This window comes from Melanerpes formicivorus, unplaced genomic scaffold (assembly GCF_026170545.1).
Source record: "Melanerpes formicivorus ecotype bairdi unplaced genomic scaffold, bMelFor1.0.p_v2 SCAF_779, whole genome shotgun sequence".
Classification (NCBI taxonomy): Eukaryota; Metazoa; Chordata; class Aves; order Piciformes; family Picidae; genus Melanerpes; species Melanerpes formicivorus.
This window is the reverse complement of record NW_027143131.1, coordinates 1,837-18,082: the sequence shown is the minus strand read 5'-3', so window position 1 is coordinate 18,082 and position 16,246 is coordinate 1,837. Positions and strand designations below refer to the sequence as shown.

Here is a 16,246-nt window from a genome sequence, read left to right as displayed (position 1 = left end):
TGACCCTTAGGTGACCTTTGGTGCCCCTTGGGTGTCCATTGATGACCTCTGGTGCCCCTTGGGTGACCTTTGGCGTCCCTTGGGTGCCCCTTTGGTGCCTCTTGGGTGACCTTGAATGACCTTTGGTGCCCCTTGGGTGTCCTTTGATGACCTTTGGTGCCCCTTGGGTGACCCTTAGGTGCCCCTTGGGTGACCTTTGGTGCCCCTTGAATGCCCCTTGGGTGTCCTTTGATGACCTTTGGTGCCCCTTGGGTGTCCATTGGGTGTCTTTTGATGACCTTTGGTGCCCCTTAGGTGACCTCTGGTGCCCCTTGGGTCACATTTGATGACCCTTGGTGCCCCTTGGATGTCCTTTGATGCCCCTTGGGTGACCTTCAGTGACCCCTAGGTGACCTCTGGTGACCTCTGGTGACCCTTGGGTCCCCCTTGATTGACCTTTGATGTCCTCTGGTGCCCCTTGGGTCACTTTTGATGCCCCTTGGGTGACCTTTTGTGACCTCTGGTGCCCCTTGGGTCACCTTTGATGCCTCTTGGGTGACCTTCGGTGACCTCTAGATGACTTCTGCTGACCTTTGGTGCCCCTTAGGTGACCTTCAATGTCCTCTGGTGCCCCTTGGGTGTCCATTGATAACCTTTGGTGTCCCTTAGGTGACCTTTGGTGCCCCTTGGGTGGCCTTCAGTGACCCCTAGGTGACCTCTGGTGACCCTTGGTGCCTCTTGGGTGTCCCTTGGGTGCCCCTTGATGACCTCTGATGCCCCATGGGTGACCTCTCGTGACCTCTGCTGGCCCTTGGGTCACCCTTGATGCCCCTCGGGCGACCTTCAGTGACCCCTAGGTGACCTCGGGTGACCTTGGGCGCCCCTGGGGTGACCTTTCATGACCTCTGGTGCCCTTTGGGTGACCTCTGATGACCTCTGACGACCTTTAATGACCTCTGTTGCCCCTCAGGTGCCCTCAGATCCCCCCTTTGGGTGACCTTTTGCTGCCCTCCAGCCACCCCAAAGGCTTCTGGGAGCCCACGGGGGGGCGTGGGGGGGGCGTGGTCGCGGGTGGGCGTGGTCAGTCTGACTCCTCCCCCTTGGTGACGGTCACCAGGGCATCCATCCAGATGCGGAGGGCCTCGGGGCTGGGAGCCACCAGGCAGAAGACTCTCTCCAGGGTCTTCAGGCAGAAGGTCAGCCGAGGGTTGGGGCTCTGTGGGGAGGGGGCCCAGACCCCCAGGTGGATCCCTCAGCCCCACAAGTGGATCCCCAGCCCCACAGATCCCCACCCCAGCCCCATGGATCCCACCCCAGCCCCTCCTAGAACCCTTCCTGGTGAGGTCCTAACAAGGGCTGCTTGGACCCAGAAGAGGCTCAGCCCCATAGATCCTCTCCCCAGCCCCACAGACCCCTCCCCAGCCCCATAGATCCTCTCCCCAGCCCCACAGATCCCTCCCCAGCCCCACAGATCCTCTCCCCAGCCCCACAGATTCTCTCCCCAGCCCCATAGATCCTCTCCCCAGCCCCACAGATCCTCCCCAGCCCCATAGATCCCCTCCCCAGCCCCACAGGTCCTCTCCCCAGCCCCACAGATCCCTCTCCAGCCCCACAGATCCCCTCCCCAGTCCCATAGATCCTCTCCCCAGCCCCATAGATCCCTCCCCAGCCCCATAGATCACCTCCCCAGCCCCACAGATCCCTCCCCAGCCCCACAGTTCCCTCCCCAGCCCCAGAGATCCTCCCCAGCCCCAGAGATCCCCTCCCCAGCCCCACAGATCCTCTCCCCAGCCCCACAGTTCCCTCCCCAGCCCCATAGATCCTCTCCCCAGCCCCACAGATTCCCCCCCCAGCAGGGTGCCCCCTGGTGGACCTTGAAGGGAAGCCCCCCGGGGTCGTAGTAGACCTCCTGGATGGCCTGGAGGTAGATGAGGCCCTTCAGCTTCCTCTCCTCCTTGTCTGTGGGGGGAGGCAGGGATCAGCCCCAGGGATCCACTAGGGGATCTGCTAGGGAGCCCCAGAGACCCCCTTAGGGATCCCCCAGAGGCTTCTGCAGGTCCCCTGTAGAGAGCTCCCAGGGGTTCCTTATGGAGCCCCACCGGATCCCCCGAGGATTCCCTGTGGATCCCCACTGGATCCCCCAGAGATTCTCTAGGGATCCTCCAATCGATCCCAGAGAGATCCCCTAGAGACTCCCTGTGGACCCCCAACTGATCCCCTTTAGAGCTCCCCTGTGGATTCCTCAGGGATCCCCTGGAGATCCCCTGTTGATCCCTTCTGGATCCCCTATAGATCTCCTACAGGTTCCCCCTGCCTCCCCTATAGAGCCACTACGGCTCCCCACCTCGATCCCTACAGATCCCCTTTAGAGCTCTCCTGTGGCCCCCCCAATAGATCCCCCTTGGATCCTCCATGGATCACCTACAGACCTCTCTAGGGATCCCTTACAGGCCCCAGCAGCTCCTGTTCAGGGATCACCTATGGGCTCCCCAGGCAGCCTCACTAGATCCCCTAAGGGTTCCTTGGGGATCACCAACAGAGCTCTGAGGGATCCCCCAGAGGCTCCTGCAGATCCCCTCCAGAGACCTCCTATGGGCTCCCAACCCCCTCCCAACGCCTCCCAGTCCCTTCCAGTCCCATCCCAGTCCCTCCCAACCCCCTCTCAGCCCTTCACAACCCCCTCCCACTCCCCTCCCAATCTCCTCCCAGTCCCTCCCAGTCTCTCCCAGTCCCTCCCAGTCCCCTCCCACCCCCTCCCAGCCCCCCCCCCCGGCGGTACCCCTGTAGTAGGCCAGCAGCCCGCGGCGGGGGTCGAGGTGGAACCAGCGGCGGCGCCAGGTGCGGAGCCGGCCCCCGGCCTTGGTGAGGCTGCCGCGGCAGGAGCCCCCCGAGAGCCGCACCCAGCCGCAGCCCTCCGGCACGTGCCCCCGCGCCCGCAGCGCCCCCAGCAGGTCCAGCTGCCAACCACGCAGAGGGCGCTGGGAGGGCTGGGAGGGGCTGGGAGGGGAGTGGGAGGGGAGTGGGAGGCACTGGGGTGTACTGGGAGAGGGTTGGAGGGGGGCTGGGAGGGACTGGGAGGGACTGGGAGGGGATTGGGAGGGACTGGGAGGGACTGGGAGAGGGTTGGGAGGGACTGGGAGGGACTGGGAGGGGAGTGGGAGGGACTGGGATGTACTGGGAGAGGGTTGGAGGAGGGCTGGAAGGGACTGGGAGGGACTGGGAGGGGATTGGGAGGGACTGGGAGGGACTGGGAGAGGGTTGGGAGGGACTGGGAGGGACTGGGAGGGGAGTGGGAGGCACTGGGATGTACTGGGAGAGGGTTGGAGGAGGGCTGGAAGGGACTGGGAGGGGCTGGGAGGGGACTGGGAGGGACTGGGAGGGGATTGGGATGAACTGGGAGGGGACTGGGAGAGGGTTGGGATGAACTGGGAGGGGACTGGGAGGGGTTTGGGAGGGGTTTGGGAGGGACTGGGAGGGGATTGGGATGAACTGGGAGGCACTGGGAGAGGGTTGGAGGAGGGCTGGGAGGGACTGGGAGGGGGTTGGGAGGGGAGTATGATGGGAGTGGGAGGGGAGAGGGAGGGGACTGGGAAGGGCTGGGGGGGACTGGGAGGCACTGGGCAGGGGTTTGGGGGAGCTGGGAGATGCCGGGAGGTGCCCGCGGGCCCACAGCGCCCCCAGATGGGAACAACAGGGAGGGGACCTGGAGGGGCTGGGGGGGGACTGGGAGGGGGTTTGGGGTCACTGGGAGGGACTGGGGGAGACTGGGAGGGTCTGCTAGGAGCCAACTGGTTCCCACTGGGGGGCTGCTTACCTCAGCCGGGGGCGGGGCCGGCGGTGCAGGGGGCGGGGCCGGGGCCGTCACTCGCGCAGCCTGCCGAGGCCACGCCCAGTTCAGACCACGCCCACCACCTAGCCACGCTCCCACCTCCAGTCCTTCCCAGTCCCTCCCAGTCCCCTCCCAGTCCCTCCCATTCCCCTCCCAGTCCCTCCCAGTCCTTCCCAGTCCTTCCCAGTCCCTCCCAGTCCCCTCCCAGTCCCTCCCAGTCCCCTCCCAGTCTCTCCCAGTCCCTCCCATTCCCCTCCCAGTGCTCCCCACCCCCCTCCCAGTCCCCTCCCAGTATGTCCCAGTGCCTCCCAGTGCCTCACCCGGGCCCTCAGCAGCCTCTCTCGCTCAGCCAGAGCCTGGCGCAGCCTCAGCTCCAGTTCCACCAACTTGAGACAGGCACTGGGGGCGACTGGAAGTGACTGGGAGGGGACTGGGAGGGACTGGGAGGGAACTGGGAAGGACTGGGAGGGAACTGGGAGAGGATTGGAGGGACTGGGAGGGGATTGGGAAGGCACTGGGAGGGGACTGGAAGTGACTGGGAGGGGACTGGGAAGGACTGGGAAGGACTGGGAGGGGACTGGGAGGGGACTGGGAGGGGAACTGGGAGGGGAACTGGGAGGGGAACTGGAAGGGGAACTGGAAGGGGAATGGTAAGGGACTGGGAAGGACTGGGAAGGGACTGGGAAGGGACTGGGAGGGGACTGGGAGGGGACTGGGAGGGACTGGGAGGGAAATGGTAAGGGACTGGGAAGAGACTGGGAGGGAACTGGGAAGGGACTGGGAAGGGACTGGGAGGGAACTGGGAAGAGACTGGGAGGGTCTCACCTGTAGCTCTCTGGGTCCAGGTTGAGGGCAACAACTCCTGGAGGGAGGAAATCCAGGACCCTCCCAGTTCATCCCAGTCCATCCCAGTCCCTCCCAATCCCTCCCAGTCCCTCCCAATCCCTCTCAACTCCTCCTAGTCCTCTCCCAGTCCCCTCCCAGTCTCTCACCGGATCGGGGCCGTGGTGCTGGGGGGGTCCCCCCCGGCTCCCCTCCCCCCCTCTTGCGGGGGAGGCTTCCAGACCTGTGCAGCCCAAAGGAGCCCTGGGGGAGGAGGGGAGAGGGTCAGGGGGAGACTGGGAGGGGCTGGCAGGGACTGGGAGGGGCTCCGAAGGGGCTGGGAGGGGACTGGGAAGTGGCTAAGGTCCACTTGGGGGTCACTTATGGGGCCCTGTGGGGCACAGAGGGGCACTTGTGGGGTGCTATGGGGCAGGGAGGGCTCTGAGGGCCATTTGTGGGGCACTTAGGGGGCAGGGAAGGCTCTTGGGGGCACTTGGGGGGCAGTCAGGGCACTTGGGGGGCACTATGGGGCAGGCGGGGCACTTGGGGCACATGGCACTTGGGGGGCACTAGGGGGCGCTAGGGGGCAGGGAGGGCACTTGGAAGGCATCTGGGGGCACTATGGGGCATGGAGGGCACTTGGGAGCGCTTGGGGGGCACTAGGGGGCTCTAGGGGGCAGGGAGGGCAGCTGGGGGCACTTGGGGGCGCTAGGGGGCAGGGAGGGCACTTGGGGGTGCAGTGGGACAGACCTGGAGGGAGCTCTGCAGGGCCAGGACCCGGGGGGGGTCCAGGAGGATCCAACGGCGATGGGAGAAGAGAAGCTGTGGGGCAGGACCCACAAGTCAGTGCCTGGCTGCCCCATAGTGACCGTTTGGGACCTATAGGGACCCATAGGGAGCCATAGAGACCCATAGGAGCCCATAGGGACCTATAGGGAGCCATAGGAGCCCATAGGGAGACATAGAGAGCCATAGGGAGCCATAGGGAACCATAAGGAGCCATAGGGAGCCATAGGGACCCCATAGGGACCATAGGGACCCACAGGGAGCCATAGGAACCCCATAGGAATCATAGGGACCTATAGGGAGCCATAGGAGCCATAAGGAGCCATAGGAACCCATAGGGAGCCATAGGGAGCCATAGGGAACCATAGGGACCCATAGGGAGCCATAGGAGCCATAGGAGCCATAGGGAGCCATAGGGACCCATAGGGAGCCATAGGGAGCCATAGGGAGCCATAGGGACCCATAGGGAGCCATAGGAGCCATAGGAGCCATAGGGAGCCATAGGGAACCATAGGGAGCCATAGGGAGCCATAGGGAACCATAGGGAACCATAAGGAACCATAGGAGCCATAGGGAGCCATAGGGAGCCCATAGGAACCATAGGGACCCATAGGGACCCATAGGGAACCATAGGGAGCCATAGGGAGCCATAGGGAACTGCAGAGAGCCATAGGGAACCACAGGGACACATAGGGAGCCATAAGGACCCACAGCGACCCATAGGGACCTACAGAGACCTATAGGGAACCATAGAGAGCTATGGGGACCCATAGGGAGCCATAGGGAGCCATAGGGAACCATAGGGAGCCATAGGGAGCCATAGAGATGTATAGGACGCCATAGCGACCCCTAGCGACCCCTAAGGAACCACACAGCTCCATAGGAACCCATAGGGACCCGTAGGGACCCCTAGAGCCATATAGGGGCTCATAGCAACCCATAGCGGCCCATAGCGACCCCTAGCGACCCATAGGGAACCATACAGCCTCATAGGGACCCACAGCGATCCCTAGGGACCTATACAGCCCCATAGCGACCCATAGGCAACCATAGCGATCCCTAGCTACCCATAGGCACCCATGGGGACCCCAAGAGACCCTTAGGGACCTATACAGCCCCATAGCGACCCCTAGGGACCCATAGTAACCCCTAGGGAACCATACAGCCCCATAGGGACCCCTAGCAACCCATAGAGACCCAGAGTGGCTCCTAGGGACCCCTAGCGACCCATAGGGATATAGAGCAACCTCTAGCGACCCCTAGCGACCCCTAGGGACCTATACAGCCCCATAGCGACCCGTAGCGACCCACAGCAACCCCTAGCGACCCATATGGAACCATACAGCCCCACAGCCACCCATAGGGACCCACAGAGCCCCATAGGGACCCCCACCCTCTGCCCCCCAAGCGTCCTCACCTGCCCCACAGCCGTCACTGCCGCTCCCTCTGGCCCGGCCTCCACTACTTGGGGGTCAGCAGATCTGTGGGGCTGGGCCCCACAGCTATGGGGCAGGGCTCCCTCATCCTCCAAAGGGTGCTCATCCTGTGGGGCCAGCCCCATAGATGTGGGTCCTTGCCCCATGGATCTGGGTCCCTGCCCCATAGATCTGGAGCCCAGCCCCATAGGTGTGGGGCCCAGCCCCATAGATGTGGGGCCCAGCCCTGCAAATCTGGGCCCAGCCCCATAGATATGGGCCCCTGGCCCATAGATGTGGGTCCAGCCCCACAGATCTGGGCCCAGCCCCATAGATCTGGGGCCCAACCCCTTAGATGTGGGTCCAGCCCCATACATCTGGGTCCCTGCCCCATACATCTGGGGCCCAGCCCCATAGATCTGGGTCCAACCCCATACATCTGGGTCCCTGCCCCATAGATATGGGCCCCAGCCCCACAGATGTGGGTCCTGCCCCACAGATCTGGGTACAGCCCCATAAATGTGGGTCCTGACACATAGATGTGGGTCCCAGCCCCATAGCTCTAGGTCCAGCCCCATAGATATGGGCCCCAGCCCCACAGATGTGGGTCCCAGCCCCATAGCTCTGGGTCCCAGCCCCCCAAGTACCTCCAAGCTCAGCCCCTGAAGCTTCAGGGCAGCCTCCTTGGGGTCCAGAGCCTGTGGAGGGGCTCCCAGTTCAAACCAGTTTGGCCCTGAAGCCTCCCAGTGCCTCCCAGTGCCCCCCAACCTCCTTCCCAGTCCATCCCAGTCCATCCCAGTGCCCTCCCAGTGCCCCCCAACCTCCTTCCCAGTCCATCCCAGTGCCTCCCAGTGCCCCCCAACCTCCTTCCCACTCCATCCCAGTGCCTCCCAGTGCCCCCCAACCTCCTTCCCAGTCCATCCCAGTGCCTCCCAGTGCCCCCCAACCCCCTTCCCAGTCCATCCCAGTGCCTCCCAGTGCCCCCCAACCTCCTTCCCACTCCATCCCAGTCCATCCCAGTGCCCTCCCAGTGCCCCCCAAGCCCTCCCCCAGTCCATCCCAGTGCCTCCCAGTGCCCCCCAACCTCCTTCCCAGTCCATCCCAGTGCCCCCCAACCTCCTTCCCAGTCCATCCCAGTCCATCCCAGTGCCTCCCAGTGCCCCCCAAGCCCTCCCCCAGTCCATCCCAGTGCCTCCCAGTGCCCCCCAACCCCCTTCCCAGTCCATCCTAGTGCCTCCCAGTGCCCCCCAACCCCCTTCCCAGTCCATCCTAGTGCCTCCCAGTGCCCCCCAACCTCCTTCCCAGTCCATCCTAGTGCCTCCCAGTGCCCCCCAACCCCCTTCCCAGTCTATCCCAGTGCCTCCCAGTGCCCCCCAACCTCCTTCCCAGTCCATCCCAGTGCCTCCCAGTGCCCCCCAAGCCCTCTCCCAGTCCCCCCCGCCCCGTGCCTCCCAGTCCATCCCAGTCTCACCCCCTGGCTCTCCACCGTTGCTGCCGGGGGGGGGTCAGGGTCAGACCCCCCCATGGGCTCCAAAGGTCAAAGGTCAAAGACACCCCCCCACGAAAGGCTCCCGAAGGAAGGGGGGGAGGGGGCCGAGCCGCAGCGGGGGGGGGAAGGGTCCCGGAGCCGCCAGGAGCTGCAAGTGGGCGGGGCCTGGGGGTGGTCATGTGACCCCAAAGGGGGCGTGGCCAAGGCCCCAAACCGGCTCCGCAGGTTTGGGTGGGGCAGGGAGCAGGAGGAACCAGCAAGGGCTGGCAGGGAGCTGCAGAGCCTCCCCCCTCCCAGTACGGAACAGTACAGACCAGTATGGCCCAGTGACCCTCCCAGTACGGACCAGTATGGCCCAGTGACCCTCCCAGTATGGACCAGTATGGACCACTGGCCCTCCCAGTATGGACCAGTACAGACCAGTATGGACCAGTACAGACCAGTATGGACCAGTGGCCCTCCCAGTATGGACCAGTTCAGACCAGTATGGCCCAGTGGCTCTCCCAGTATGGACCAGTACAGACCAGTATGGACCAGTGGCCCTCCCAGTACGGACCAGTACAGACCAGTATGGCCCAGTGGCCCTCCCAGTATGGCCCAGTGGCCCTCCCAGTATGGCCCAATACAGACCAGTATGGACCAGTGGCCCTCCCAGTATGGACCAATTCAGACCAGTATGGCCCAGTGGCTCTCCCAGTATGGCCCAGTACAGACCAGTATGGCCCAGTGACCCTCCCAGTATGGACCAGCACAGACCAGTATGGCCCAGTGGCTCTCCCAGTATAGACCAGTACAGACCAGTATGGACCAGTGACCCTCCCAGTATGGACCAGTATGGACCAGTACAGACCAGTATGGCCCAGTGACCCTACCAGTATGGACCAGTATGGACCAGTAACCCTCCCAGTATAGACCAGTACAGACCAGTATGGACCAGTACAGACCAGTATGGCCCAGTGACCTTCCCAGTATGGACCAGTGACCCTCCCAGTATGGACCAGTACAGACCAGTGTGACCAGTGACCCTCCCAGTATGGACCAGTACAGACCAGTATGGCCCAGTGACCCTCCCAGTATGGCCCAGTATGGACCAGTACGGACCAGTATGGCCCAGTGACCCTCCCAGTATGGACCAGTACAGACCAGTATGGACCAGTACAGACCAGTATGGACCAGTGGTTCTCCCAGTATGGACCAGTACAGACCAGCATGGACCAGTGGCTCTCCCAGTATGGACCAGTACAGACCAGCATGGCCCAGTGGCTCTCCCAGTATGGACCAGTACAGACCAGTATGGCCCAGTGACCCTCCCAGTATGGACCAGTACAGACCAGTGTGACCAGTGACCCCCCCAGTCTCTCCCAGTCTCTCCCCATTCACAGCTTCTCTTTTATTCCGGGCCAGAGCTGGCCCCGGGCCGGCAGGGCCAGGACCGGAAGCGGTGAGACCGAGGCAGGCTCTGGCGCTGCCCGACCCAAACATGGCCGACGCGGAACCGGAAGTCACGCAAAGAAGGCACCGAGTGGCCGGGGACAGCGGGGGGGCGTGGTTAATCCGCGTCATCCTGGAGCCCGCAGCGCAGATTGGCTGGCACGGCCACGTCTGGGGGCGAGGGGGCGGGGTTAGAGGGGAGCCTCCCCCTCCCAGGTCCTCCTATTGCCTCCCAGTGCCCTCCAGTAACCCCCCAGTAACCCCCAGTCCCCCCCGGCCTTCTCCCAGTGCCACCCAGTCCCCTCCCAGTCACTCCCAGTGCCTCCCAGTCACCCCCAGTGCCCTCCCAGTGCATCCAAGTCCCCCCCAGTCCCCCCCCAGTCCCCTCCCAGTCTTCTCCCAGTGCCACCCAGTCCCCTCCCAGTCACACCCAGTGCCACCTAGTCCCCTCCCAGTGCCACCCAGTCCCCTCCCAGTGCCACCCAGTGCCACCTAGTCCCCTCCCAGTGCCACCCAGTCCCCTCCCAGTGCCCTCCCAGTGCCACTCAGTGCCCTCCCAGTGCCTCCCAGTAGCTCTCAGTTCACCCATCAAGCGGGGCCGGGGCAGGTCCAGTTTCTCCATCAGGTCCACAAACTGCTCCTGGCTGAGGGTCAGCCTCGGGTTCAGCCTCCGCTCCTCCCCCACCGTGGACATGGTCATGCCTGGAGGGGGGGGAGTACTGGGATATACTGGGATGTACTAGGAGAGGGTTTGGGGGAGACTGGGAAGGGATTGAAATGGGCTGGGGGGAGGGGGTTTGAGGACACTGGGATGGACTGTGAGGGGATTTGGGGGCACTGGAATGGACTGGAATGGAGTGGGAGGGGATTTGGAAGCACTGGGATGGACTGGGAGGGGAATGGAAAGGACTGGGATTGACTGGGAGTGGATTTGGTGGCACTGGGAGGGACTGGGAGGGGAATGGGAGGGACAAGGAAGGGATTTGGGGCCACTAGGATGGACTGGGAAGGGATTTGGAAGCACTGGGATGGACTGGGATGAACTGGGAGAAGAATCTGGGTCACTGGGATGGACTGGGAGAGGAATGGGAAGGACTGGGATGTACTGGGAGGGGATTGGGTGGCACTGGGATGGACTGGGAGGGGAAGGGGAGGGGCTGGGATGGACTCAGAAAGGATTTGGGGGGACTGGGACGGACTGGGAGGGGATTTGGGGGCCCCTAACCCGGTTCCAGAATCCCCCCCCAGCCCCGCCCCGCCCTCCCCAGCCCCCTCCAGGTCCCTTCCCGGGCCCCCCAAGTCCGCCTCCCCCGGGGCCCCACCGTTGTAGTCGTGTCCGGGGTAGATGCGGCAGGGGTCGGGCAGGGTGAAGATTCGGTCGTGGACAGAGCGGTAGAGAGTCCGCGGGCAGCCTGCAGGGGGCGCCGCCGCGCGTCAGCCCGGCGAACAGCTGCGCCCCATTGGCCGGCGTTTGCGGCGGCAACGCCCCCGCGACCAATGAGAGGCTCCGGAGCGGCCGGGGCGGGAGGGAAGGGGGTGCGTCACGTGGCCGAGGGGGCGCCCGCGGTAGGCGAGACGCCATAGGCCCAGCGGTCGCCACGGGAACGAAGGGCTGCGGCCAATGGGGCGCGCCGTAACAACAGGGCCGTGGGCAGCGCTATGGTAACCGAGCAGCCATTGGTCGCCGGGTTGTTATGACGACGGGGGCGGGGCCTAGCCAGCGAAGGGAGACCCTGAGAGCCCTCCCAGCGCCTCCCAGTAGCCCCCACAGCCCCTCCCAGTCCCAAAGTGCCTCCCAGTCCCCTCCCAGTTCAAACCAGTAAAGCTTAGTGATGCCAAAGCCTCTTCCCAGTCCAAACCAGTAAGGCTTAGTGATGCCAAAGCCTCTTCCCAGTTCAAACCAGTAAGGCTTAGTGATGCCAAAGCCTCTCCCAGTCCCTTCCCAGTTCAAACCAGTAAGGCTTAGTGATGCTAAAGCCTCTCCCAGTCCCTTCCCAGTCCAAACCAGTAAGGCTTAGTGATGCTAAAGCCTCTCCCAGTCCCCTCCCAGTTCAAACCAGTAAAGCTTAGTGATGCCAAAGCCTCTCCCAGTCCCTTCCCAGTCCAAACCAGTAAAGCTTAGTGATGCTAAAGCCTCTTCCCAGTTCAAACCAGTAAGGCCTAGTGATGCCAAAGCCTCTCCCAGTCCCTTCCCAGTTCAAACCAGTAAAGCTTAGTGATGCTAAAGCCTCTCCCAGTCCCTTCCCAGTCCAAACCAGTAAGGCTTAAGTGATGCTAAAGCCTCTTCCCAGTCCAAACCAGTAAGGCTTAGTGAAGCTAAAGCCTCTCCCAGTCCCTTCCCAGTCCAAACCAGTAAAGCTTAGTGATGCTAAAGCCTTTTCCCAGTTCAAACCAGTAAGGCTTAGTGATGCCAAAGCCTCTCCCAGTCCCTTCCCAGTTCAAACCAGTATGGTCCAGCGACCCTAAAGTCCCTCCCAGTGCTCCCAAACCCCCTCCCAGCACGTCCCAGTCCTTCCCAGCTCCCTCTTAGCACCACTCAGTGCCCTCAAAGCCCCCTCCCAGCCCCTCCCAGTACCCTGCTGGAAGTCGGTGCGGCCGCAGCCCCGGATCAGCAGGGCATCCCCGGTGAAGGCTGCCGAGGAGTCGTCCAGCACCAGTGTGACACAGCCCGGGGTGTGCCCGGGGCTGGCCCTCACCTCCAGGGCCTGCTGGGACCCCACTCCTGTGACCCCCCCAGGCCAAACCAGGCACCATCCTTCCCCCCCTGACCCCACCTAAAGCTCCAACCAGTAAGGTCCCAGTTCAAACCACTCTGAGTCTCTCCCTCAGCCCTGGCAGGGTCCCAGGTGGCCCCCAAGGGGTGGCAGGGCAGCTGGAGCCCCCCCAGAGCGCCTCCCAGCGCCTCCAGTATAGACCAGTACGGCCCAGGGCCCCCCACACCCCCCTCCCAGTATAACCCAGTCCCTCCCAGCCCCCATCCCAGTCTCCTCCCAGTGTGTCCCAGTGCCTCTAAACCTCCCCCCAGTCCCCTCCCAGTGTCCCCAACCCCCTTCCCCAGTCCCTCCCATTCCCTCCCAATCCTCTCCCAGTCCCCTCCCAATACCTCCCAGCTCCTCCCAGCCCCTCCCAGTCCCTCTTAATCTCCTCCCAATACCTCCCAGCTTCTTCCAGTCCCCTCCCAGTCCTTCCCATTCCTTTCCCACCTACTCCCAATCCCTCCCAGTTACTCCCGGTGCCACCCAATCCCTCCCAGACACCTCCCAATCCTCTCCCAGGCCCTTCCCAATCCCTTCCAATCCCTCCCAGCTACTCCCAATCATTTCCCAGTCCCCTCCCAATCCCTCCCAATCCCCTCCCCGCTTCTTCCAATCCCCTCCCAGTCCCTCCCAGACCCCTCCCAGCTTCTCCCACTCTCTCCCACCCCTCCCAGACCCCTCCCAGACCCCTCCCCCTCCCCTCCCAGCTCCTCCCAGCCCCCACTCACGAAGGCTCCGAAGGGGATGCGGTCGCCGTCCCGCAGCAGGAGGTCAGCCCTGGCGCCGCTGGCCTGGGAGACTGCGCTGCGGCAGCCCAGCAGCCCCCCGCAGGGCGCCCCCGAGCCCGTCACGTGGTCGGCGTGGCAGTGGGTGTTGACTGCAGGGGGGCGTGGCATGAAGTGGGCGTGGTCCCGAGCAGGAGGGGGCGGGGTCAAAGGGCGCGCCCGACGTCCCAAGGGGGCAAGGAGCAAAGGAGAACCAATCAGAGAGCAGCGCGGGGGGTGGGGGGGGGGGGGGGGGGGGGGGCGGGAAAAGGCGTCCCAGTTCAAACCAGTATGGACCAGCAGGGGGCAGGAGGAGCGCTGGGGCCCCTGAGGTGCCTCCCAGTCCCTTCCCAGTTCAAACCAGTAAGGCTTAGTGATGCCAAAGCCTCTTCCCAGTTCAAACCAGTAAAGCTTAGTGATGCCAAAGCCTCTTCCCAGTTCAAACCAGTAAGGCTTAGTGATGCTAAAGCCTCTCCCAGTCCCCTCCCAGTTCAAACCAGTAAGGTTTAGTGATGCCAAAGCCTCTCCCAGCCCCTTCCTAGTTCAAACCAGTAAGGCTTAGTGATGCCAAAGCCTCTTCCCAGTTCAAACCAGTAAAGCTTAGTGATGCCAAAGCCTCTGCCCAGTTCAAACCAGTAAGGCTTAGTGATGCCAAAGCCTCTCCCAGCCCCTTCCTAGTTCAAACCAGTAAGGCTTAGTGATGCCAAAGCCTCTTCCCAGTTCAAACCAGTAAAGCTTAGTGATGCCAAAGCCTCTTCCCAGTTCAAACCAGTAAGGCTTAGTGATGCTAAAGCCTCTTCCCAGTTCAAACCAGTAAGGCTTAGTGATGCCAAAGCCTCTCCCAGCCCCTTCCCAGTTCAAACCAGTAAGGCTTAGTGATGCCAAAGCCTCTCCCCAGTCCATTCCCAGTTCAAACCAGTATGGACCAGTAACCCTAAATTCCCTCCCAGTGCCCCCAACCCCCCTCCCAGTCCCTCCCCGCGCCCCCCAGCGGCTCACTGGCGTAGTGCAGGCTCAGCCCCAGCTCCTTCACCAGCTTGGCGTCCCTGGGGGCTTTCTCCAGCACGGGGTCGATGATGATGGCGTCCCTGGAGCCTTCATCCGCCAGCAGGTAGGTGAAGGTGCACGAGGAGGGCTCGAACAGCTGCCCCCGACACACACACCCCCCCCCAAACTGTTTTTTACTGGGAGGGGGGTTTTAGGGGCACTGGGAAGGCCTGGGAGAAGGCGGGGGGGGGGCACCTGGGAGGGGAATGGGGGCTGCAGAAAGGGCTGGGAAGGGGTTTGGGGGGCACTGGGAGCAACTGGGAGGCGCTGGGAAGAGGTTAGCGGGGGGGGTGAGGGGCACTGGGAGCAACTGGGAAGGGTCTGGGTGGGCGACTGGGGGAACTGGGGGATACTGGAAGCAACTGGGGGATACTGGGAGGCACTGGGGGGGGTTAGGGAGCACGAGGAAGGGCTAGGAGGGGGATTGGGGGCACTGGAAGCGAGGGGGGAGGGACTGGGAAGGGACTGGGAAGGGGGGTGGGAGGGGATTGAAGGGAAGTGGGAGGGCATCTGGGGGAACTGGGAGGCAGAGGGATGGGACTGGGAGGAGGCTTGGGGGAACTGGGAGCCGACTGGGAGGGGATTTGAGGGCAGCGGGAGGGCGCTTGGGGACACTGGGAGAGCCTGGCGGGCACTGGGAGGGAACTGGGAAGCGGACTGGGAAGGGATTGTGGCCTCCTGTCCCAAACTGGTCCATACTGGTGTCCCCCCCCCCGCTCCTCCCCCTACCCCCAGACCTTTAACCCTCACTTCCGCCACCCCCCTCCCCCTCCCCCTCCCCCCCTCCCAGTGCGCCCCGGCCCGGTACCTGCCGCAGCAGCAGCTTCCTGCCCTCCTCCCTGTGGTAGCTCCGCGCTGTCGCGATAGCGGCGGGGGAGGCGCCGGAGCCACATCGCGACAGAGCCCCGCGGCGCCGCGCAGCGAGGAAAAAAGGCTGCGGGCGCCTTTAAGAGCCGGGGCCCGGGGGACGGCGCTGGGTGGGAGGGGGCGGAGACGCCCCGGGCGGGGGGGCGGGGGCCGAGGGGCGTGGCTTAGGCGCGGGGGGCGTGGCTCAGATGAGCGGCGGCGGCTGGAAGGCGACGGCGGCGCTTAAAAGGGCAACGCGCAGGGGGTGGGGCCCGCCTTAAAAAGGGGCGATGGAGGCGGAGAGCGGAAGGCAGGGAGGGGGCTGGGAGGGGGACCGGAGCACCGGGAAGGGCTTTGGGAGCGCTGGGAAGGACTGGGGGGGGAACTGGGAGGTACGGGGAGGCACTAGGAAGGGACTGGGAGGAGGTGTAGGGGCGCTGCGAGGGGATCCGGAGTAGCGGGGAGGCACTGGGAGGTAGCGGAATGGGACTGGGAAAGGATTGGGGGGCACTGGGAAGGACGGGGTGAGGGCTTGGATGCACTTGGAATAGGCTGGGATGGACTGGGGGGAGACTAGGAAGGGATTTGGGGGCACTGGGAGAGGCTGGGAAGTGGTTTGGGGGCACTGGGAGACGATTTGGGTGGACTGGGAGAGACTGGGAAGGGATTTGGGGGACCCTGGGAGAGACTGGGAAGGGATTTGGGGGCACTGGGAGAGGATTTGGGTGGATTGGGAGAGACTGGGAAGGGATTTGGGGGACCCTGGGAGAGACTGGGAAGTGGTTTGGGGGCACTGGGAGAGGATTTGGGTGGGACTGGGAGAGGCTGAGAAGGGATTTGGGGGCACTGGGAGAGGATTTGGATGGATTGGGAGAAACTGGGAAGGGATTTGTGGGGACTGGGAGAGGATTTGGGTGGACTGGGAGAGGCTGGGAAGGGATTTGGGGGCACTGGGAGAGAATTTGGATGGATTGGGAGAGACTGGGAAGGGATTTTGGGGGCACTGGAGAGGATTTGGATGGATTGGGAGAGACTGGGAAGGGATTTGGGGCACTGGGAGAGGATTTGGGTGGACTGGGAGA

General features: G+C 63.6%; 2 protein-coding genes across 2 annotated transcripts; both read right to left on the bottom strand.

Annotated features, from left to right (window-relative positions):
• Positions 1 to 909: 909 nt before the first annotated feature.
• Positions 910 to 8,488, bottom strand: PHLDB3 (pleckstrin homology like domain family B member 3). The gene is made up of 11 exons (XM_068170901.1): positions 8,303 to 8,488; positions 7,479 to 7,529; positions 6,834 to 6,959; positions 5,381 to 5,452; positions 4,801 to 4,894; positions 4,634 to 4,670; positions 4,129 to 4,207; positions 3,794 to 3,853; positions 2,759 to 2,936; positions 1,853 to 1,938; positions 910 to 1,195 (listed from the first exon to the last, which is right to left on the bottom strand). The coding sequence occupies exons 1-11, from the start codon at positions 8,354 to 8,356 to the stop codon at positions 1,061 to 1,063; spliced, it is 972 nt and encodes a 323-aa protein (XP_068027002.1). The 5' UTR covers positions 8,357 to 8,488; the 3' UTR covers positions 910 to 1,060.
• A 1,203-nt stretch (positions 8,489 to 9,691) lies between these two features.
• Positions 9,692 to 15,262, bottom strand: ETHE1 (ETHE1 persulfide dioxygenase; the record flags this gene model as incomplete). The annotated part of the gene is made up of 7 exons (XM_068170904.1): positions 9,692 to 9,922; positions 10,337 to 10,453; positions 11,074 to 11,163; positions 12,327 to 12,456; positions 13,236 to 13,384; positions 14,271 to 14,415; positions 15,127 to 15,262. Coding segments are annotated over 7 exons (820 nt in total), but the record flags the coding sequence as incomplete, so codon positions are not given.
• Positions 15,263 to 16,246: the final 984 nt, after the last annotated feature.